Source organism: Rhinatrema bivittatum, chromosome 12 (genome assembly GCF_901001135.1).
Source record: "Rhinatrema bivittatum chromosome 12, aRhiBiv1.1, whole genome shotgun sequence".
Classification (NCBI taxonomy): domain Eukaryota; kingdom Metazoa; phylum Chordata; class Amphibia; order Gymnophiona; family Rhinatrematidae; genus Rhinatrema; species Rhinatrema bivittatum.
In genome coordinates, this window is record NC_042626.1 from 4,976,129 (window position 1) to 4,999,394 (window position 23,266).

Consider the following 23,266-nt stretch of genomic DNA (forward strand, 5'->3'; position numbering starts at 1 on the left):
CTCACAGTCAGGCCAATGCCATACAGACACACTAAACCGTGCATCCAGACTGGGCACAGCTTTGCTAACGTGCACTCACCCACCTGTCCTGGGCACACAATGCAGTAGGCAAATGAGCTGCTGCATGAAAGAGAAAAGTGGTATTAAACAAGCAGCAGGCCTACAGCAGGACCAGCCTGCTCTGTGCTCTGGCGACCCCTGCACCGCTAGTGGGTTTTTTTTTATTTTAATCCAAACCAGTTTAGGTTACATGCATGTTTATACCAAGAAAGAACTTGTTTTGTTAACTGTTATATTTGTGCTTTTGAGAATTTACATTGCAATATTTCAAAAGGCAGAAGTAAAATTCTAGATAAAAAAAAAATCTAAAGAATTGTTAAATTAAAAAAAAAAAAATTAGACCGAGATTTTTTCAGCCGCCCCCCCCCCCCCCCCCCTTCAATCGCGCCAGAATGCGGAAGCTTTGTGAATGAGAGGGTCGGCCCCAGCCCGGCTCGCTTTCTACTCTGCTCCCAGCGAGCCCGTGGCATGCAGGATGGGGCACAGAGGGAGGGAAGGCTACTTAGTCCCAACACGGGTCTGCATTTTGCTGGCCGGGTTTTTAAGAAGCCCTGTTCAGTGAAGAGGACGCTCCCGTGCCACTGCTTTTAGTGCAAGGCTATAACAGCAGCTTTGGGACTTAACCAGCAATCAATCCAATTACTTCATTTTAAAATAGCATCGATTGAAGCAAATGACTGGGAGATTTAATAAAAGCATTTTCCCTGCCCCTGTGGATACTGCACACTCAGCATAAGCAGCATCCAAGTTGCCTCCTGTAGTGGAGGTAGAAGAGGGCAAGACTTCCTTGAGAAGAGAGAGATGCGAGTGCTGAAGGAGAGAAGTTACAGTCCTAAGGAAGGCAGACATAAGTGCTGTTCTCCCACCCGCCAGGAATTAACTATCGGAGAAGAGAAGATCACTCACATTACAAACCCGTGGTTCACAGCGAGCTTGGGCAGATCCTTCTTAAGTTACATTTCATTTATCATTCTCCACATTTCCACACCTAATTTGGGATTTAAAAACCTAACTTTCCATCCCTCCCTCAAGTCATAATTCAGGGACACAAGGTAAGTCCCTGCTCCAGCACCAGTGGGATTTGAACTCTGGCTGCCCTCGTTCCCATCCCACTGCTCGGCCTCCCCATGACACCTACAGGATAAGTCAGCAGTGTCGTACTCTCTTCCTTAAAAGTCCAGCTCAGCTTAAGACTTGTTAACCCAGATAACGTCTGCAAAGCAAGGAAAAAACCCCCCTCCTCACTGTGACTGTCTGCAGGGGCTTAGGGGACCCAGCTCCTGAAAGCCCCTCTCATGTCCTCCCTCTCTGCTTTATCCCAGAGAGGCAAGTGAAATGCGATGGAGATTGCGTGCATCACATCTGGGGGGGGTGTCCTGTGCTGCAAGTGTAATTCCACCTTCTCTTTCAAACTGCAATGCATAAATCACACTTTGGGAGGTGTAGCACTGTACAATGCTGTTTATGTGAAAAGCATTACAGCAAACTGCAAGGAATGTAACACAGGCACAATACTGCTAGAATAATGCCAACAAGGACAGCATCCAAAGAGGAGTTTGCTTGTTTTAAGAGATGCATGCAAATGTTTTCAGGACCAGAGATAATGCAGGTGGCAGCACCCTGCCTGCAGCTCAGACGCAATGTAAGACAGGCGGAGGAAGTCCAACCACAGGCGAGCCTTGAGGAGAAGCGGAGTTCAGAAGCCGCGCCGGAAGGCAGAGAAGCTCTGGATTAGGACTGGATACAGTGATCTCTCTGCAGCACTGAGGATCACGAGTTGGCAGTTAGGATCCAGCTTTCTTCTGGTTCCTTTAGCTGCAAGTTTTTTCAGGCTCCAAGCTCAGATGAGCTTTCTACAGAAGTCACTGAATCTGGGCATTTATCTGATACACTCTTCCTCTGCAAAGCTGAATATTTCATCCGATTCCTTTTCCTCTGTGGCCGGCAGGTTTCCCCACAGAAGCAAGTCCACACCTGAAATGGAAGTAGTTTTTATTCCCATACCAGAGAGGCTCGCTCAGTAGACTTAGAAAAGGATGTCTGTCTTTCTCCTGCCATGCTTAACAATTTCTAAACATTTTCAGTGAAAGGATCTCTTGCACTGGTCCTCCCCAATCTTACACTTAAAAGGAAGTTAAGAAATCCATTCCTAACCTGACAGGATGCAGGAAAAGCATGACCACAAGTTTTATGCATAGAACATAAGAACATAAGAAATTGCCATGCTGGGTCAGACCAAGGGTCCATCAAGCCCAGCATCCTGTTTCCAACAGAGGCCAAACCAGGCCACAAGAACCTGGCAATTACCCAAACACCTAGAAGATCCCATGCTACTGATGCAATTAATAGCAGTGACTATTCCCTAAGTAAACTTGATTAATAGCAGTTAATGGACTTCTCTTCCAAGAACTTATCCAAACCTTTTTTGAACCCAGCTACACTAACTGCACTGACCACATCCTCTGGCAACAAATTCCAGAGATTTATTGTGCATTGAGTGAAAAAGAATTTTCTCCGATTAGTCTTAAATGTGCTACTTGCTAACTTCATGGAATGCCCCCTAGTCCTTCTATTATTCGAAAGTGTAAATAACCGAGTCACATCTACTCGTTCAAGACCTCTCATGATCTTAAAGACCTCTATGATATCTCCCCTCAGCCGTCTCTTCTCCAAGCTGAACAGCCCTAACCTCTTCAGCCTTTCCTCATAGGGGAGCTGTTCCATCCCCTTTATCATTTTGGTTGCCCTTCTCTGTACCTTCTCCATTGCAACTATATCTTTTTTGAGATACGGCGACCAGAATTGTACACAGTATTCAGGTGCGGTCTCACCATGGAGCGATATAGAGGCATTATGACATTTTCCGTTTTATTAACCATTCCCTTCCTAATAATTCCTAACATTTTATTTGCTTTTTTGACTGCTGCAGCACACTGAGCTGACGATTTCAATGTATTATCTACTATGACGCCTAGATCTCTTTCTTGGGTGGTAGCTCCTAATATGGAACCTAACATCGTGTAACTACAGCTAGGGTTATTTTTCCCTATATGCAACACCTTGCACTTGTCCACATTACATTTCATCTGCTGGAAACCTGAGACTTGCCAGAGCTATGTTCTAGTACAAGTAGATTAGTGCTTTGAAATCTGCTCTCTGGTTTGGGTTAGTCCCTGCCTCTTACTTTTAATGGAAGGCAAGTCTGCTCGCTACCTGCATGAAATATTACTAAATATTCTTGATCTCACTCATCAGGACCTCGTGGTGCATGTGTGGCTTTAAAAATAAACCCTATTCTTGCTTCCCTGAGCTCAGCAAAGGGTCTCGCCAGCTGCATTTCTCTTTTCAGTTAAGGCCCTAGCTGTGCCATACCACACATCTCGGGCAGGAGCACAGATAGACAGCGACCCAACTGAACAGCACAGATGGCAATGCCTTGGGTACTGACAAATCGGCAACTGAAGATAAGAACTTTTTTTGGACTGAAGCTGCACAGAGCCAAAGGGGGTTCTGAATAACGCACAGCTATAAGGCCCATTCATACACGGCTGCTCCGGGCTCGTTTTAAGAGTTATTGTAGGGTTTCTTACCAGAGGGATCCAGTCTGTTGACACCGAAAACAGCCTTGCCGTGAAACATCCAGAAATGGCCATTATTACATGAAAGAAGGCAGGATTTGCATGGGGCAATCACGTGATAACCTACAACATTGCCACTAGTACAGCAAAACCAAGCACAAAAAGAGAAGTCAGCAGTGAACACAGCTTGAAAGTCAAGTGTACAGTAAGCTATAAGGTGCCCCTCTAGTCATCCAGGAAGAATCTATTTCAATACGCAAAATAAGCTGGGTTGTCTTCGTTCAGAAAATACAAGTGTGAAAAACCTTACTCGGGGGATTGTGTTTCTGGTGTGTGTATATGGAGCTCACTACAGTACTTCATGAACTGGTGACCCATGGGATACAAATGAGATCCTTTACTTACCATTTCAAACATGCCACATCTTTCAGTTTACATCTGCAAATGTCTGTGAAATAGCAGCTCCCAACAAAGTCCACAGCACTGGAAGCAAAGTGTAATACAAGAGGGTTACAGCTCAGCAGAAGCTGGATTCTGTTGTTCTGTCCAGGAAAAACCCTTCATTTTCAACTAATATATTAACAATTTATCCTCCAAATACTAAGTGGATGGATAGCTGGATACCCTCATCCTACTTAGCTCCTCTCTCTCACTTCACCCCACTGGGTACTCCAACAGCCAGATACAGCCTTCAGACACCTCTTTCTCCTCATGAATGAAAACAAATCCAGGCAAAAAATCTTAAACAAAATTAGTCAACTGCTGCAGATTGAGGTGTCTTATCTTACCACAGGGATGTGAAGCAACAGGACAACTAGTCAAGGGTTATCTTCAAGCATTTTTGCATGAGATGGCTGGGCAGATATTCCCCTGAAATCTCACTAAGGACGGGTAAATGTGATAGTATGACAATATCCACACAATGGGGCTGATGCAGTAAGACACACACTGAAAATGGGCACTAGCAGTGAGCGCCTGTTGTCATAACACACGTGCAGCCACATCTCCTGGGCACCCGATGCAAGCGGTAAAAGGGCACACTAACTGAGAACCGAGCATCCCTAGCCCTCAATAGTTTATTGCATTGAGCACCCAATATCAGTGTTTTCATCCCACTTTATTTTTTGTTATAATTTAGCTCAGCAAAATATTAGGCACCCCTTGCTATGGGCATCTGAATTGTGTGGCCATAAGAAAATTGGGTTTCTTTTAATCAAAGTCAAAATAGCCAATTATTTTTCTCCACCACAAGCAGTACAGTGACACATTTATCACAACACAGAGAACCTATTTTTTCATGAGCGCTTGACTGCAAGCTGACTTTACGCCACCTCTGAGCCTGGAGTTAAATTAGCCGCGTTAAAGAGTAGGCATTGGGTACCTAGCACTTAAATGCATTGGGAGTAATATCTAATGTCCTCATCTACCGGGCACTATCGGGTACACATTTCTTTGGGTGCACATTTTGGACTCGCTAATCTTATTTTATCAGGCAGTAGTCTAGCGCATCCAAACCTATGCACTACGCTGAGTGTACTTCGTTGCATCAGCCCCAATATATGAAGATGTGTGCTGCATTTTGTAAACAAGATAAGTATACCATCCTCCTTTTGGGATTCAGGAGTAAGAACAGAAATCTGGGAATTAGAAGAGGTATGCAGGTACTTGGACAGATCCTTCTGAGCCTCTGAATGTCTGGTCACCACTTAACCAAGATTTCCAAAGTGTCAAAGCTCATTTTTAAGACTGCATTTGAACCATTAGAATATTTACCTCCTTACCACCCCCCCCCCCAATAAATCTGTTTTTTGGGGAGGGTGAAAAAAAAAAACCAGACAACTCCCTCCATCTAACATCTGTCTCCCTAAAGTTCATTTTAAGTTTAAAAGGCCTTCAGAGATCTGAGGACTTACTGCGGAGGCACCCGAGGTGCATGCAGGTGACTTACCTGGATGGGGGAATATCAGTTGAATAGAGCTCTGTCTCACTATCAGCCAGCAGCACAGCTTTCATACCCCTGGAGCTGAGAACATGCTGGCAAAACGTACAGCACAAGACGGAGACGCATCGATTCTTAAAACTACAAGGGCTGCTAGACATGACTCCAAGTCTCTTTCAGCTCAAAAATGCAGTCGGCCCTTTATCCTGAAGGTTAGAGGTGGAATTAGAAACCACTATAAATAAGGAACAAGCTCCTTATATTCCACCCTAACTGCTCCAGTACTGACAGTTTAGCACCTCCCAGCAAGAGGCATTGGCGAGGCAGAGTTTGTCATCTCATCTAAAAATCTCTCTGCTCAAAGGAAGCCAGAGTGGAGTTTCTCCAATTGATAGATACATATATAGATGGAGTTTATGTTTGCCTGGTGCAGAAAACAAGGAGCAGGACAGGCCTCAACGCCTGGGAACCTACAATTACTGTAAATCCGTCCAGCTCTGACCCCCAGCCAGCAAAGCCCCCAGACCCATAAACGAGGCAGCAGCAGCTCCCTACCTCTAAATCTCTACACGAATGAGAAATGCCCTCACTGACCCCCAGGCCCCCCCTCTCTGCACCTCCCTGCCCCTAAATCATCTCAGCTTGAATGAGAGGCACTGCCCCCAAGTCCCCCCTGCTCCTCTCTGCCCCTAGGACCCCTCAGTCACCACCAGATCCCACTCTCTGCCCCTAGATCCCAGGATGAAAGAGAAGCACTGCCCCAGGTCCTTCTGCCCCTAGATCTCAGGATAAATGAAAGGCACTGCCCCCAGGTCCTTCTGCCCCTAGATCTCAGGATAAATGAAAGGCACTGCCCCCAGGTCCTTCTGCCCCTAGATCTCAGGATAAATGAAAGGCACTGCCCCCAGGTCCTTCTGCCCCTAGATCTCAGGATAAACGAAAGGCACTGCCCCAGGTCCTTCTGCCCCTAGATCTCAGGATAAACGAAAGGCACTGCCCCAGGTCCTTCTGCCCCTAGATCTCAGGATAAATGAAAGGCACTGCCCCAGGTCCTTCTGCCCCTAGATCTCAGGATAAATGAAAGGCACTGCCCCAGGTCCTTCTGCCCCTAGATCTCAGGATAAATGAAAGGCATTGCCCCCAGGTCCTTCTGCCCCTAGATCTCAGGATAAATGAAAGGCACTGCCCCCAGGTCCTTCTGCCCCTAGATCTCAGGATAAATGAAAGGCACTGCCCCCAGGTCCTTCTGCCCCTAGATCTCAGGATAAACGAAAGGCACTGCCCCAGGTCCTTCTGCCCCTAGATCTCAGGATAAACGAAAGGCACTGCCCCAGGTCCTTCTGCCCCTAGATCTCAGGATAAATGAAAGGCACTGCCCCAGGTCCTTCTGCCCCTAGATCTCAGGATAAATGAAAGGCACTGCCCCAGGTCCTTCTGCCCCTAGATCTCAGGATAAATGAAAGGCACTGCCCCAGCTCCTTCTGCCCCTAGATCTCAGGATAAACGAAAGGCACTGCCCCCAGGTCCTTCTGCCCCTAGATCTCAGGATAAACGAAAGGCACTGCCCCCAGGTCCTTCTGCCCCTAGATCTCAGGATAAACGAAAGGCACTGCCCCCAGGTCCTTCTGCCCCTAGATCTCAGGATAAACGAAAGGCACTGCCCCCAGGTCCTTCTGCCCCTAGATCTCAGGATAAACGAAAGGCACTGCCCCAGCTCCTTCTGCCCCTAGATCTCAGGATAAATGAAAGGCACTGCCCCCAGGTCCTCCCTGCTCCTAGGACTCCTCAATCTCTGCCCCTAGATCTCAGGGTGAACGAGAGATACTGCCCCCAGGGACCCCCGACCTCTAGACCCTGTGCCACCGTCAGCCTTTGGGAGCCCTCACCAAGCCCTGCTCGCTGCCCCTAAATAACCTCAGCACTAACGAGAGGCACCGCCCCAGGGCATTCTCACTGAGCACCCCCCTCCCCGACCCTCTGTCCCCAGCCTCCCTCTCTATGACCCGCAGACCCCACACCGACTCCTCTCACACCAACCCTAACAACACTGGGGTCCGACTGTTTTAAAAAGTCCACGCCCGCACTCTTATTGGCTGAGCGGAACCCAGCCTCGCTTTCTGGTTGGTTCTTCCTGCGCTGGAACGTGCGCGTCAGAACGGCCAAATAGCTATAATCGCGATTTCCGCCGTCAGGCGGCACCTTCCTTCGTTGGGCTCTGATTGGCCAATTAATCCGGAGGCGTGCCCCGCCGGCCTGTCCCCTTTCCATCTCAAACGTCTGATTGGAGGAGAGGATCATCAGTCAAAGACAGAGTTGTCGTCCTTGAGAAAAACGCCCCTCGGAGCAACGCCTATTTCCTATTGGCTCTGAGCGTCGTCGCTCAGCCCCTCCGCTGGCCGCTATTGAAGTAAAGGGCTGGGGGGCGGGATTAGCTGCTCCCTAGGCTTTGGAGTTTTGGGGGAAAGCGAAAAAGTTCTGCCTTTGGCTTTTTGGGGCTGGAAAACGTGGAGGGATGAGGCGCCCTGGCGCGTGAGGGTGCGCGGGGCGAGGTAAAGCGCGGGGCTGGCGCTGCGCTGGAATCTTGCATGCGGTTCCCTGGGGCAGGGGGGAGGTGACGGTCCCCGCGGTCTCCGCTGGCGCGGAGAGGGAAAGGGAGTGGAGCCTGTGGGGCAGGGGCGGGCAGTGAGAGCCGAGTTCCAGTCTCACCCCGCCTGCTCGTGGAAGGGTTCCTTGCCCCTCGCGGAGGAGCGGAGCCGACTCGGGCCCCTGCGGGACAGCGCCGCAGAGGGATGGGGCGCAGTGCGGCTCGTCAGGCTCTGCGGATGCACTGATTTGCAGCCTTGGGTTTTTCCGCCTTTGCAATGTTGGCTTTCCCCGTGTGCCAGGGCACGGCTCGGTCCCCCCGCGGGCGATCGGTGGCGCAGGTCGCTCGGACTCCGCTCCGCCTTCCGTCCTCGCCGTTTTTTTGCGGGATTTAGCAGGCGAGAAGCGGAAGGACTCGTTGGCCGCCTCTGAGGGCTGCAGGGTTTCCCCTCCCCATGGATTGAGCCATCCCTTCCGGGGCCACATTGAAACCAGGAAAGACAAGGGACGGACTGCAGTCTTTTTTTTTTTTTTTTTTTTTTTGTTTTCGTTGCTGTAATTGTGATTATTTTTTGTTTGGAGGATCCAATCCAAGCGATCGCTTTTTTTGGGGGAAGGAAAACATGACGTCGCCTGCGAAATTCAAAAAGGAGAAAGAAATCCTGGCTGAATATGACACCCAAGTGAAAGGTAGGCGAGCACGAGCTTTGTGGGGGAGGGAGCCTGCAGGATCTGCAGCCTGTGGAAAGCATTCCCGGTAAGCCCGGAGCCTCCCTGGATGTGTCCGGAAATCGCACAGCATGTCTCCCCCACAATACCGCTTCACTTCGCCATCCAGCGCGAGAGAGCCTGCACGCTGCAGCTCCTCTCCTCCCAGCAAGGTTTAGCAGACCCTTTCCCCGGGGGCTGCTGGGTGGCACTGCCTCCCGAAGGCGGAGGTTAGACGGGGCATGGAGGTGAGTGCATTGGCATCCGATGACCCCCTTCCCCCCAGGAAAGGGAGGAGACCGGATTTATTTAACCATTGATGGCCTGGGGCCGTCGGGTTAAGCCTGCGGACCTTCCCGTCTGAAAGGGTTTTTGAGGGAGTGGGGTGAGGCTGGCTGAATTCACTTTGGTCTTAAATCCCTTTTTCTGAGGGAGAGCCATTGGTAATCCCTGACTTGGGGAGAGGTGGACGAGTATATTTCTGCCTTTAGGCATTCCTAGTGGGGTGGGATGGTGGATGGTGAGGATGGGGCATGTAAAGATGACATTCCCCCTCTTTCCCTCAGCAGCCTGTGGATGGTGCGGTGCCCTGGAGCAGGTTTAGCTCGTCTCTTGCATGGGTGGTTTCTTTGCTGGGTGACTGTGATTGTGATGTGTGTGGGGAGATGGGGATCCTGATGAGTTCAGGGCGACCTCAGCTTGTGTTTCTGTCCCGAAATAGGTAGGATAAAGGCAGATTTGAGAAGTAATCTCAAAGATGATAGGCCCATGTATTTTCCATCCCACTTCCAGTCCCTCAGGAGAGCCACAGTATATGAAGAAAGCAATGAATAACTGGTATTCTTGGGGCTTTATTCCAAAAGCTTTTCCCATGCTGTGGCTAAGACCCCCCCCCACCCAGCCACTCTGTAACAGTAACACCACAGAGATGATAAACTGCAGAGCCAGGTTCCAGTCCCACCACCACTTGCTGTGTGACTCTGAGCAAGCCACATAACATCCTGCTACTGAAGCCTTCATGGGGGATTTACCTCCTACATACAAAGTTCAGAGTCCAACATCGCAAACTACCAATCCTAATATGTTCTCCATGTACCGAGACTTTGTCACAACAATATACACCTAGATCTTTAACAATATTAATGTAATCTCTACACAGACTACCATTACTTGTCTATTTATTCGTTGCACGTTACTCCCCAGTTACTTTGATCCTAGTTTATCTCCCTTGTTCTATATAATTGCATTCTTACATGCCTGTTCAATGTTCTAATGTAAACCGAAATGATATGTAACTCTGCTACATGAATTGTGGTATATAAACATGTTGTTTCTATATGTAAACCAGAGTGAAGGCAACTCTGCTATACCTTGGTATATAAAAAATGCTAAATAAATAAATAAATGTTAAATACATAAATAAACAATACAAACATTAAATAAGGCTATTTATATCCCACTGTTAGTGAGGACAACGGCGTGAAGACTATGGGGTCCTTGCCCCAAAGAGCACTGAATTATATACAGATCAGGCCACAAGGGCTGGGTGCCGCCTTCTGCCAGAGAAGATATGGAAATATTATGTTAATAGTTCCTTTTGAAAAGATATTTATCACTTACAGCTAAAAGTGATGCTGTTAGGACCTGTAAGCAAGTTGGTCGACAGCCCCTGGATGAGTTTGGCTGGACTCAGTGAGGCTTACACTCACCTTTGCCCCTCAGTCACAGCTGTGTTCATGTGCTCCGCGACAAAGCAGAGAGTGATGTTCGATCAGCTCTTCCTGATTGATCTCTGGCGGTTCTCTCATTTCTCTCTTGCTCAGGATCCTCTGTCCTTTATCCCAGGGTTTCTTGAGATTGGTCACTGTGAAGAAATAGTTTCTAATGTTATTCATGAATCTTTTCTTGCATGCTACTCTAGAACCTAGCCTCGTGTACATTGGTTGCCTTGTGTGCTACTCTAGAACCTAGCCTCGTGTACATTGGTTGCCTTGCGTGCTAATCTAGAACCTAGCCTCGTGTACATTGGTTGCCTTGCGTGCTAATCTAGAACCTAGCCTCTTGTGCACATTGGTTGCCTTGCGTGCTAATCTAGAACCTAGCCTCTTGTGCACATTGGTTGCCTTGCGTGCTAATCTAGAACATAGCCTCTTGTACACTGGTTGCCTTGCGTGCTAATCTAGAACATAGCCTCTTGTACATTTGTTGCCTTGCGTGCATTGTTTGCCTCGCGTGCCAATCTAGAACATAGCCTCACGTGCCAATCTAGAACTTGAGCCTCTTGTGCATTTGTACCTTTTGAAGTATTTGAGTGTCTCCTCCAGGGAATGCAGATTTAGGTCCACAGGGTTGTCTATTGCCTTTGCTTTAATGTTTAATGCTGAACGGCAGCGACAGGCAGTTTTTTTTTTTGTAAATGATATTTTATTAACAATCCAACATTTTCCCCAAGTACTGCTGTCAGCTCAGGCTTTCAGGATCTCCACGAGGAATATGCATGCGATAGATTTGCAGGTACTACCTCCATTGTATGCAAATCTATCTCCTGCATATTCATTGTAGATATTCTGAAATCTAGACCTGTGTGCCCAGTTCCTGCTACACGCCTACTGGAGCGAAACAATTGGCCCCAAATACTCTTTCTACAAGACAGAGTCTTTTCTTTGTGGTTTTCCCTTTCACCTTGTTCTGAGTGATTTTCCCCCTTCCTGCTGGACCTGAAGAGAGGGGATCACCTGTGCCCTGATGAGAGAGGACTGGGGGAGGGGAGGGGCTGGGAAGTATGGAGGAGATGTTTCTGGTATTTTTGTGCCTGGGGTCGATGAAGGCTCTAACACACAGCAAAGATCAGATGTGTTTCTGGTGCATGTTTGGCTGGGCAGATCATAGCTGTGGGGGGTGGGGAAGTGCGTGCCTGAGGGTGCAGTATTCTCTTGTCTGGATGGTTGTTTAGTAACGTATTGTTTTGCTCAGCCTGTGCGTGCTCGTACACTGCTCTGGACGGTTTTGCAACAGAGAACGTGATAATATTTTTTCAATTGCTAGAGTGGGGTGTGTTGCTCTGTGAGCCCAGCGTGCAGCCTTGGCTCAGCGTTTCCCCAGACTGTGCCCACCCTGTGCAAGAATGCAGCGGCTTCACAAGCCTCCAGCAGCGGGGGAGCTTGGTGACCCCCTGAACGTATGAAGGACTCTGCTGGAGGCTGGGCAGGGGAGGGCACCATGCAGGGCTGTCTGCAGGTAAGGAAATTCTCCTCCTTGCAATAAGCACAGAGAAGCCGGATTTCCCCTTCCCTGGCTTCCTGTAGGGCTGGAGAAGGTCCCTCTTTACACAGATGGCAGGAGAAGGATCTGAAACGGAAGAACAGAGGGAAATTAAGCAGCGTCTCCACAAAATAGTTTGGGCCACGTAGAGAGGAGAGTCCAGGTGAGCACAGGAGCTCTAGCTGAGACCTTTTTATTAGAGGCTATCGCGTTATTTCCCTGCTCTTTTATGAATAAAAAGATGTCGGCACTCCTTTTTACCTAAAGTGGATAATGCAGCAGCCCTCCGCGTCATGCCAGCTGCTGCGTGTGGTAAACGTGGCGCTTCTCTGCAGCCCAGCAAGGACTTGGCTCGGCGGGGCTCGTGCAGGTCCTGCTGTATTCAGCCCGCCCATCCCCCAGAGGCAACCTTTAGGCTTCCTGAGCACCAGATAAGTTCCTGGAGGTGCACTTCCACATCCTGTGGTCGGGCAGAACTTTGCAATTATAAGAACATAAAAACATGCCATGCTGGGTCAGACCAAGGGTCCATCAAGCCCAGCATCCTGTTTCCAACAGAGGCCAAACCAGGCCATAAGAACCTGGCAATTACCCAAACACTAAGAAGATCCCATGTTACTGATGCAATTAATAGCAGAGGCTGTTCCCTAAGTAAATTTGATTAATAGCCGTTAATGGACTTCTCCTCCAAGATCTTATCCAAACCTTTTTAAACCCAGCTACACTAACTGCACTAACCACATTCTCTGGCAACAAATTTCAGAGCTTTATTGTGCATTGAGTGAAAAAGAATTTTCTCCGATTAGTTTTAAATGTGCTACTTGCTAACTTCATGGAATGCCCCCTAGTCCTTCTCTTATTCGAAAGTGAAAATAACCGATTCACATCTACCCATTCTAGACCTCTCATGATTTTAAACATCTCTATCATATCCCCCCTCAGCCGTCTCTTCTCCAAGCTGAACAGCCCTAACCTTTTAGTCTTTCCTCATAGGGGAGCTGTTCCATCCCCTTTATCATTTTGGTTGCTCTTCTCTGTACCTTCTCCATCGCAATTATATCTTTTTTGAGATGCGACGACCAGAATTGTACACAGTATTCAAGGCGTGATATCACCATGGAGCGATATAGAGGCATTATGACATTTTCCGTTCTATTAACCATTCCCTTCCTAATAATTCCTAACATTGTTTGCTTTTTTGACTGCTGCAGCACACTGAGCTGATGATTTCAAAGTATTATCCACTATGATGCCTAGATCTTTTTCCTGGGTGGTAGCACCTAATATGGAACCTAACATCGTCTAACTACAGCATGAATTATATTTCCCTATATGCAATACCTTGCACTTGTCCACGTTAAATTTCATCTGCCATTTGGATGCCCAATCTTCCAGTCTTGGAAGGTCCTCCTGTAATGTATCACAATCCGCTTGTGATTTAACTACTCTGAATAATTTTGTGTCAAATGCAAATTTGATCACCTTGCTCGTTGTAACCCTTTCCAGATCTTTTATAAATATATTGAAAAGCACTGGGCCAAGTACAGATCCCTGAGGCACTCCACTGTTTACCCTTTTCCACTGAGAAAATTGACCATTTAATCCTTCTCTCTGTTTCCTATCTTTTAGCCAGTTTGTAATCCACGAAAGGACATCGCCTCCTATCCCATGACTTTTTAGTTTTCGTAGAAGCCTCTCATGAGGGACTTTGTCAAACGCCTTCTGAAAATCCAAATACACTACATCTACTGGTTCACCTTTATCCACATGTTTATTAACCCCTTCAAAAAAAATGAAGCAGATTTGTGAGGCAAGACTTCCCTTGGGTAAATCCATGTTGACTATGTTCCATTAAATCATGTCTTTCTATATGCTCTACGATTTTGGTCTTGAGAATAGTTTCCACTATTTTTCCCAGCACTGAAGTCAGGCTCACTGGTCTATAGTTACCCGGATCACCCCTGGAGCCTTTTTTTTAAATATTGGGGTTACATTGTGCACTTTTCCCCGTGGGATTATGTTCTGTATCACCCCCTGGCGGGGAGGGGGCGGGTTTCTGCGTGGGAGTTGCGAGGATCTCTCCACCAGCAGGGAACATTCACGATTCCTGCTGGGTTACACTTTGAGTCTTGCAGGCCGCACGTGTGAGCTCGGCATCGGTGGGTGAAACTCGTTAAGCTCACGGTAAAAGCTGGAGTGGATCAAACTGTTGTATGGTAGGAGCCTTGAAATGTTCGCTGCCCAGCGCATGGCGTTGACCCCCCTTCTGTGGCGAGAGCTGCTGAAAGCTCCGATCGGGCAGGTGCGATGCCTTCAGACCTTTTCTAAGAGATGCCCAGTCGGGCGTAAATCCTGTGAAAGTATTCCCTGAAGTGGGATCACCCCAGAAAGCCAAGAGCTGGGCACAGAGATTCTTACATATTTCTTAAATGAGGAAGGGGTATCATATCATGTCTGCCCTCTCCAAGTGCTGGGGCAGTGACTGAGGGAGGGCAGGTAATGAGGAGAAGGACTCTCCATGCTGGTTCAGACCGGGATCCATCCGGCCCAGCATCCTCTCTCCAACCGTGGCCAGTCCAGGCCGCAAGGACCTGCAGATCCCGTAAAGTAGATCTGATTCCTGTTGCTCCCAGGGAGATCAGGAGCCGCCTTTAGTCTTCCTGACTAGTCATGTCTCATGGACTTTTCTTCCAGGAACTTGTGCAAACCTCTTTTAAACCTCCCTGCGCTCGTTGCCTTGACCACGTCCTCCGGCAAGAGATTCCACAGGCTGAGAAAGTGCCTTCCACGATCTGAATCTGCTGATGTAGTCTCACGGAGCGTCCCCTTGTTTTTGCATTAATTGAAAGGATAAATAACCATTCCTTATTTACCCGCTCCACCCGCCTCGTACATTTATAAACCTCTATCAAGCTGAAGAGCCCTAAAAAGCTAAGAATTATTCCGTGGTTTTTACTTCCCACTGCCAGCTGACCTGGCATTTAACCTCTGCCCGCCAGGCCCAGCAGCAGCTTTACAGGAAGACTCGAGCCCTGTTTCCAGGCTCTGATTGAAACAGACAGGCTCGCTCTTTGTGTTTGCCAGAGAGGGCACGGAAGCAGAGCGGGAGGGAACAGATTCAGCAGCAAAAGGCAGGCCTGGGAGTGGGGAGAAGGGAAGTAACCAGCACCTGAAGGCTTGCACCAGGCCTCTGGCTTTCTTCTTCTGTCTCGTGCTGACGCCACGGCCCCTGTCCTCTGAATCCCTCCAGTCCCGTAAACGCATCGATCTGGCTTTTCTTTTTCCCCAGATGAATAGCTCTGCTTCCCATCCATCAAAATGTTTCTGCAGCGTGTAATGGAAGTGAAGTCCCCGCTGGCTTAAATTAATCGGCTCTCCTTCCGATCGATTGGGTCGTTAATAAGGGGATCTGAGGAGGGGGGGGGGGGGTCCGCTGCTGTCCCCTGCTGCCCTGACGTTAATCTCGCAGCTCTCTAAGTGTAGGCTGACAGGTCTGGGCAGTCTCTTGGGTTATCCTGGTCCCCCATCCCCCGCAATAAGGAACAGACAAAACGTGCGTCCAGTAACGTCAGCTGGAAGGGAGGTGAATGTGGGTAGAGGTTTATTAGACAAAGCAACTCTCTCTTCATTGATCGCTCTCAAAAGGCAATCATAAATGTGGTGTTAGCCCCGTACCACTATACGCAGCCCTGTTGTAGCACTACGAGCCGGAGGCAGCACTGTCACAGGCGTCCCCTGCAGCTTTCCTGATTTTATATTTCTAAGTGGACTCACAGCGTGGTCCTGCCACATTAATGAATGAGGCTCAGGTCCACTCTCTCCCCTAGGGACCAATGTGTGCGGTTCTGCTCGCTGGAGTGAGTGCAGAGGAGGGCGACCGAAATGACAAAGGGGATGGAGAAGAGACGGCTGAGAGGGGAAACGATAGAAGTTTACAAAGTCCTGAAGGGGGTAAATACAGGACGGGCATTTATCTTTTCAGATGCTAAAACAAGGGGACGCTCAGCAGATTGGAACATAAAACGTTTAAATAAATCAAAGTTTGCAGCAGAGGACAAGCTAAAAGCTTCCTAAAATCAAGAGCAAGAAGCATTAATAATAAGGCAGGCAGCGCATGACTGAGAGAGAGAGGGCTTCAGTGCCTCTCTGAGTGTCTGTGTGTCAGCCAAAGCCTGGAGCCGCGCAGCAATGCAAAATGTTCTCCAGCGGCCGCTCTCAAGGCCCGAGCGGGACCCACGTTTACAGCTCGCGGGCAGAGGTGAGCCTCCCTTGTACAGTAAGCCAGGGGAGACGTGATCTCTTTCACGCTGCTCCTACTCAAGCTGTGGAATCTGCTGTCACGGGACGTGGTCAGGGCGAGGCGCAGAGCGAGGTTTAAAAGAGGATTGTCCAGCTCCTGGAGGAAACGTGGTAACCCCTGATCAGCCATCGCTATCCCTGGCAGTGAGTTACAGGAATCGGATCTACTTCTTGGGAGCTGCCGGGTTCTTGTGACCCAGACTGGCCGCTGTCAGAGACGGGATGTGGGGCTGGATGGGCCGTGGTCTGACCCAGTGTGGCGCTTATGTTCTTAAACTGGATATGCCGACTGCTGCTGTGTAGGTGACTGGAGTATTCCTATAGTAAGCAAGTCGCGTGCAGCTATTACCCAAGGTACTGCCGTAAAGATGCTTAATTTTGTCTAAATGTGCCATGGGATCCCGGATTAATGGCCCCCTCAGGTGACCTGCCCCGAAGCAGTGATCCTTAGGCTGGGGCTGAGTGATTCAGGCAGCCTGGGAGGGTTTCCTGGGAGCCCAGAAGCCTTGCAAGGTCGGGATCCTAAAACTCCCGGATTCTCTTACAGGACTGGAAATGCGAGGCTCCATGGAAACGGAGGCTGAGCAGCTGCCCGGGCACTGTGCTGCGCCCTAGCTTGGCTGTACGGGTGGCTATTATTACAGTTTATTTGACTCTGGAGCATCTGCAGAGCTTGGGTTCCAGCTGTTATCGAGCTGGTATCTGTCTTTGGTGATCAGAGCGATGGGCCTGGGTCCTGACGGACGGCTCCACCGTTCTGTCCGTCTCTCATTCACTGCGGGGATTGCCTGGAGGATTCCCGGTGTGGTGGTTGGCCTGAGGAGGAGGGGGTCAGAGGCCAAGAAGTGAAGTCTGCACAAGAGGGTGGAATTGTGAATTTTGAAGCTGTCTTGTGGCAGTTCCGGACTGGGCAGGTGAGGGGTTCTTGCGTGGTCTCGCTCCTGGCCGCACCTTCCCGGGGTTTCTGAATGCTCAGCTCTGCTGAGAGGGCAGGCAGGCTTCAGCTCTTCAGGTATTGTTAGTCTCTCCCGTTTCCTCTGTTGGACGGGACTTGTTTTTTGGGAGCAGAGGTTACATTTGGACTCGTTGCACCTCTTCTCTCCATCTGGCTCTCATCGGAGAGTCCTGCCATTAGAAGAAAAGCCGGGTCGTGCGTCCTGCCCTGGGGCTGCTTCAGCATTACCCTTTCCTCCCCAACTGCTTCTCTGCTTTTGGGCTCCCAAATCCGGGCTCTCCTGCCCCAGAGGTTCGGCCACTGCTGCTCTGGTCACCTGCTGGGATTCCCTCCCTCAGAAGCCGGGCCCAGGAGCTTCAGCCAGGAATGGAACTGGAGCTGCGCTGGGCCGTCAGGCTGGCTGCTTGGTTTCCTTCGTCCCTCTAAGAGGACTCCAGCTCTGTCCTTGTAAGACATTTGTGCCCCCGTCCACCTTCTGGATGCTCTCCCCCTGGCCTTTCAGCGGTTAACGGGAGAGACTCCACCCCCCTCCCCCAGCGCTGCCGTCCTATGTGTGTGCGGGGGTCTGGGCTCGCTGGAGTCCAAGCGATGCCTCAGCAGCGAGACGCCAACACAGGACTCTTCCCATCGCAGCCCTGCCAGAACTGCATGAAGACCCTTATTTGTCAGACGAGGAACGCCCCAGAGGCCGGCGGCTGACCTCTCACCCCTCGTGTCCTGCTTTGCAGATTTGGTGGGGCTGGGCCTAGATCCTGCTTAGCGGAGGTGGCTCGGGCTATGTCAGGCGGTGCGGTGAAGTCTGGAAGGCAAATTGTTAACGTCACTCGTCCTGGATGCAATATCGGGACTCTAAGGACCTCCGCTCATTGCGCTAGGACTTACTAAACCAGGCTCGGAGGGCAGCAAGGCTGGAGACCTCCAGCTCTGTACGTTGCTATTGTTGAATTTTCCAGAAACAAAATCCCCTCCTGTCGGGCCGTGCGCCGGCAGCGCTGCGAGAAGCTAATGGCGTACGGGTGAAGCATTTCCTGCTTGGCCTCAGCAGATTCCCCTCTCCCTCTCTAACTTTAATCTCACTTATTGCAGGGCCTTGCACCAGGGCTGCTCCTGGTCCCTTCTCTGCATCCCCAGCCCCGGCCGATCTGTGGAGCAGTGGAAGGCCTGCACTGGGTCCTGCACATGGAGCCGCTGGGCTGGTCCTGGCACCCAGAGAGGAACCCGCACAGGCGCGTGGACCTGCATTCATTGCCCAGGGTTTCCCTGGTTACCGGGGAACGAGCCGGACCCTGGAGCACACGTCTGCCACCACCTCTTCTGTCACACACAGACCGTTCTCGGAGTGGCACCAGCTCGGGCCAGGTTGCCCCTGGCTATGTGGCTGGCCCGTGCTCGCTGGTGTGATCAGCCTTTGCCATTTTCTGCAAGCAGTGCAGCTTTTCCTCTCCTGTGTTGCAGCGTCCAAGTCCCTCCTCCGTAATTCTTATCACGGATTGCTGGTAACAAGCCGCTCGCCGCTTCCCTCGCACACGTTTTGTCTGTGCCACTCGTGGATCCTGAAACTTGTGAGCGCGGCCAGCGTTTTTCCCCAGCGTGCAAAAGCCGCCTGCAGAGGTAAAATCCCCCACATCTCCGTGTCCATTGCCCTGCACCCTGGCATTGCCCTCATCTCTACCCAGGTTAGTGGACCTGCTGGGGCCCCTCCTCGCTGGACCCGCTCCCCTCTCTTCTCTGCAGGGAGGGACACGGGGGCGGTGGCCTGAGGAACTGCAGTGACATCCGCTTGTCTGAGAATCCTCCTCTTTTTTTTGTGTTTGCTTTTCTGAGGGCAGGGCCCCAGCTGCTGCTTCCCGAATGCTTCTGGGCGCGCAGATCCTGCGAGCAGACAAAGCTCTCCCCTCCCGGAGAGCTGGGGGGTGGGGTGCGGAGGGAGGGCTCTGTGTGTTTCTGGCTCTCTGCCGTCTCACAAGCCTTGCCCAGCTCTTTGCCCCCTACAACATTTCCAGCAGGGCTGGGCGGGGCCCCCTCCTCTCCTCTCCTGTCCTGGCTGTGTAGGAAAGGGAGACCGAGGTGAACGAGAGGGGCCTGCGGCGCCCACCAGCGCGGTATCGCAGAAGCCCGGGGTGCACATCTGTCTGGCGGCAGAGCGGCTGCAGACCTGCTCCTTGCTTCTGCCGTGGCTCGGAGCAGCCTTGGCCCGGCTGCCGCATGCAGGGTCAGTTCTGGAGAAGCGCTCGAGTCCCTGAGGATGGGGCAGGGAGCTGCTATCTCCCCTATAGGAGCAGTCCCTGGCGGGTCCGGGCTGGCTTCGTTTTGGGGCACGTAACAGAGTTAATAGGAAGGCTGTAATTTGTTGCTGGTGACCTGGCTCCCTCCGCTCTCGGCGCTCTCTGACCTCGCACCATGGAAGCAGCTGGGAGAGGATAAAGGAACTGAAGTGGGCGAGAACCTGATATGAGGGGGGCCGATGTCTGTCTGGTGCCCCCGGACCAGGGGCTGAGTCCAAGCAGGCGTGGCAGAGGGAGCTGACCGAGTGGGGTCTGCGAGGAGCCGGCCAGACTACGTGGGCCCCGCTGTGTGAAGCAGGCCTGGCTCCTTCCTTTCCCAAGCTCCCGTCTGTCCCTAGCAGGAAACTCTTGGGGGGGGGGGACGTGGCGGAGTGGCTCGCAGGATGGGGGAGGGGCCGCTGGGCTGGCTTACAATCCGGGTTTTGTTTTGCCATCTTTGATTTTCGGGAAGAAGGCCTCCTCCTGGGAACTGGGGACAGGCTGCTGACTTTCATTAAGTTGTCGGCAAATCCAGGCTTGCCTTCTGCTGAAACTTGTGCAATCCCTGCAGCATCCTGTCCTGCTAAGATTTTATTCTGTCCCCCGCCCATAATCCGTCGGCAGCTGTAAAATAAAGCAAAAGCACTGGCACAAAACCCAAGCGAGGAATCCTCCCTGACTCGCTGGGTCTTTCTCTTGATTTGGAAACGGCCTGGGGTTGATGCAGATTATTGGGGAATTTCACGGCCGAGCCTCTGGGTCAGATTTCTGTTCTCAGCTCTTTGGGGCAGGGTCCACCTCCTCCTCCCTTCCCGGTGTGCCTTGGCTCCCTCTGTGTAGCTGGGCTGCTGCGTCCCTCGCCGCGCGCTCACATCTATCCTGTGCTCGCCAGCAGGCCTGGGAATCTCCTTACGGCCCTGCTCCGATGGAATTGGCGCCGGGTACAAATTCTCTCGCTGTAATCTGGCTGGGAGCCAGGGCGTGCGGCCAATCTGGGAAGGGTCTGGCACGTGTTGGGAGGCAGGAGCGGCCTTGTCAGCTGGAGAGCACTTGTCAGGATGTGAGTGAGCAGGGCCTGCTTTCAGGGGAATGTAAACAGGAGCGAGGGGCCTGGAGGGCTCCCCTCACGCTTGTCACACTCTGCTGGCTTTGACCTGCTGCTGATCCCAGCAGATTTGCCTCCTTTGCTGCCAGGGTGACGGGGGGGCGCTCTGTGCCAGGCCAGGGACGTGCATGCCAAGACGCCCGAGGCTTTCGTTGCAGATAATTAGTGCAGGAGCTTCGGGGCAGTGCGCGCTGGTTTCTGCTATTATTTCCTTTCACTTGAGATCTTGATTTCTCTTTCTCCTGATTTAATTTTATCCTGTCCCCATTGCTACAAAGACTCCTCTTGTGCATTCAGCGCTTCCTGCGGTGCATGGATGGGTCTGGGCCCTTCGCGCACATTGGGCCGGAGTCTGCGAGGGAGCTGGCTCCGAGCCAGGGAGCGTCGAACCTGTGTCTGGGACGCTCGTGAGGCCGGCAGCGTGCGGCTTGAAAATATGGAAGAGGGACGGACGTAAAAACCACTCTGAACTCTGCTTACACCTCAGAATAAATGGCCCGACTGAAAGAAGGGTGACGTCCAGACGAGTGGGTTACAGAACGTTCCCCTGATGTGGGGACTGGATCTTGAGTATTCATTAAGTGCATTTACCGGGACCGATGCGGGTGAATGATCGACGGTTGTTGTTTTTATGATCACAAGGGTTTACCGACTTGCTGAGGGCCTTCTGTAATTAAACGTTTAGACGGAGCTTGGATGCTCTCGTTTAGAATGGTTTTTACGTCTGTCTGTCTGTCTGTCTCTTTTTCATATTTTGGTTGTAGTCCTTGAAATGACCCATGGCTTCTGCTCTTCACTTGAGAGTCCAGGTGGGACTGGGCTTGGAGAAACGGTAACTCGGCCTGCGGAAGGGGTCACCAGGCCCGTCCACTCTTACTGTAACCTCCTTATTCCATGGCTGCCTTACTGTTTTTAGATTCTAAGATTAAAACTCTTTGCCCCCTCGTTTTCCCTTCGAGACCAGACTTCTAGTTTTAACAATCTCCATAAATTCAAGAATTGGCAACCTGGGTCAGACAAAAGGGTGATCTCGCCCAGAGTTCTGTGTAAGACGCGGCCCCTGTTGCTGCCTCTCAGTGACGAGGTTGCTCGCGCTCTCTAGCTGTCTCCTGCTTTCCTGGGATAAGACGGTGGTGCTCACAGGCTGCATAAGACGCGGCCCCTGTTACTGCCTCCCAGTGACGAGGTTGCTCGCGCTCTCTAGCTGTCTCCTGCTTTCCTGGGATAAGACGGTGGTGCTCACAGGCTGCATAAGACGCGGCCCTGTTACTGCCTCCCAGTGACGAGGTTGCTCGCGCTCTCTAGCTGTCTCCTGCTTTCCTGGATAAGCCGGTGCTGCTCACAGGCTGCATAAGACGCGGCCCCTGTTACTGCCTCCCAGTGACGAGGTTGCTCGCGCTCTCTAGCTGTCTCCTGCTTTCCTGGGATAAGACGGTGGTGCTCACAGGCTGCATAAGACGCGGCCCCTGTTACTGCCTCCCAGTGACGAGGTTGCTCGCGCTCTCTAGCTGTCTCCTGCTTTCCTGGGATAAGCCGGTGCTGCTCACAGGCTGCATAAGACGCGGCCCCTGTTGCTGCCTCTCGGTGACGAGGTTGCTCTCGCTCTCTAGCTGTCTCCTGCTTTCCTGGGATAAGACGGTGGTGCTCACAGGCTGCATAAGACGCGGCCCCTGTTACTGCCTCCCAGTGACGAGGTTGCTCGCGCTCTCTAGCTGTCTCCTGCTTTCCTGGGATAAGCCGGTGCTGCTCACAGGCTGCATAAGACGCGGCCCCTGTTACTGCCTCCCAGTGACGAGGTTGCTCTCGCTCTCGCTCTCTAGCTGTCTCCTGCTTTCCTGGGATAAGACGGTGATGCTCACAGGCTGCATAAGACGCGGCCCCTGTTACTGCCTCTCAGTGACGAGGTTGCTCTCGCTCTCTAGCTGTCTCCTGCTTTCCTGGGATAAGACGGTGGTGCTCACAGGCTGCATAAGACGCGGCCCCTGTTACTGCCTCCCAGTGACGAGGTTGCTCGCGCTCTCTAGCTGTCTCCTGCTTTCCTGGAATAAGCCGGTGGTGCTCACAGGCTGCATAAGACGCGGCCCCTGTTACTGCCTCCCAGTGACGAGGTTGCTCTCGCTCTCTAGCTGTCTCCTGCTTTCCTGGGATAAGACGGTGGTGCTCACAGGCTGCATAAGACGCGGGCCCCTGTTACTCCCTCCCAGTGACGAGGTTGCTCGCGCTCTCTAGCTGTCTCCTGCTTTCCTGGGATAAGACGGTAGTGCTCACAGGCTGCATAAGACGCGGCCCCTGATACTGCCTCCCAGTGATGAGGCTGCTCTCGCTCTCTAGCTGTCTCCTGCTTTCCTGGGATAAGACGGTGGTGCTCACAGGCTGCATAAGACGCTGCCCCTGTTACTGCCTCCCAGTGACGAGGTTGCTCGCGCTCTCTAGCTGTCTCCTGCTTTCCTGGGATAAGACGGTGGTGCTCACAGGCTGCATAAGACGCGGCCCCTGTTACTGCCTCCCAGTGAC

At 51.3% G+C, this 23,266-nt stretch overlaps 2 protein-coding genes across 3 annotated transcripts in view; one reads left to right on the forward strand and one right to left on the reverse strand.

Annotated features, from left to right (window-relative positions):
- Window positions 1-795: 795 nt before the first annotated feature.
- LOC115074418 (protein FAM72A-like) lies at window positions 796-7,699 on the reverse strand. Its single transcript, XM_029573840.1, has 5 exons — window positions 7,615-7,699; window positions 5,587-5,783; window positions 4,044-4,121; window positions 3,651-3,775; window positions 796-2,034 (listed from the first exon to the last, which is right to left on the reverse strand). The coding sequence occupies exons 2-5, from the start codon at window positions 5,736-5,738 to the stop codon at window positions 1,940-1,942; spliced, it is 450 nt and encodes a 149-aa protein (XP_029429700.1). The 5' UTR covers window positions 5,739-5,783; window positions 7,615-7,699; the 3' UTR covers window positions 796-1,939.
- Window positions 7,700-7,971: 272 nt separating this feature from the next.
- The window catches only part of SRGAP2 (SLIT-ROBO Rho GTPase activating protein 2), a 110,736-nt gene continuing 95,441 nt past the window's right edge, over window positions 7,972-23,266 (forward strand). For both annotated transcript variants that reach the window (XM_029573836.1, XM_029573837.1), the window contains exons 1-2: window positions 7,972-8,126; window positions 8,743-8,850. In XM_029573836.1, the coding sequence (XP_029429696.1) occupies window positions 8,784-8,850 (67 nt within the window). In that variant the 5' untranslated portion in view covers window positions 7,972-8,126; window positions 8,743-8,783. The remainder of the gene's footprint in view (window positions 8,127-8,742; window positions 8,851-23,266) is intronic.

What these genes read in the sequence shown, in the direction of transcription:
- LOC115074418 (XM_029573840.1), bottom strand. Translation starts at nt 5,738, where the DNA reads ATGTCTAGCAGCCCTTGTAGTTTTAAGAATCGATGCGTCTCCGTCTTG. An exon ending in ACTGATATTCCCCCATCCAG is followed by an intron (nt 4,122 to 5,586) that starts GTAAGTCACCTG and finishes CTTTGCTTCCAG; the next exon opens with TGCTGTGGACTTTGTTGGGA. An exon ending in GATGTGGCATGTTTGAAATG is followed by an intron (nt 3,776 to 4,043) that starts GTAAGTAAAGGA and finishes TTGCTGTACTAG; the next exon opens with TGGCAATGTTGTAGGTTATC.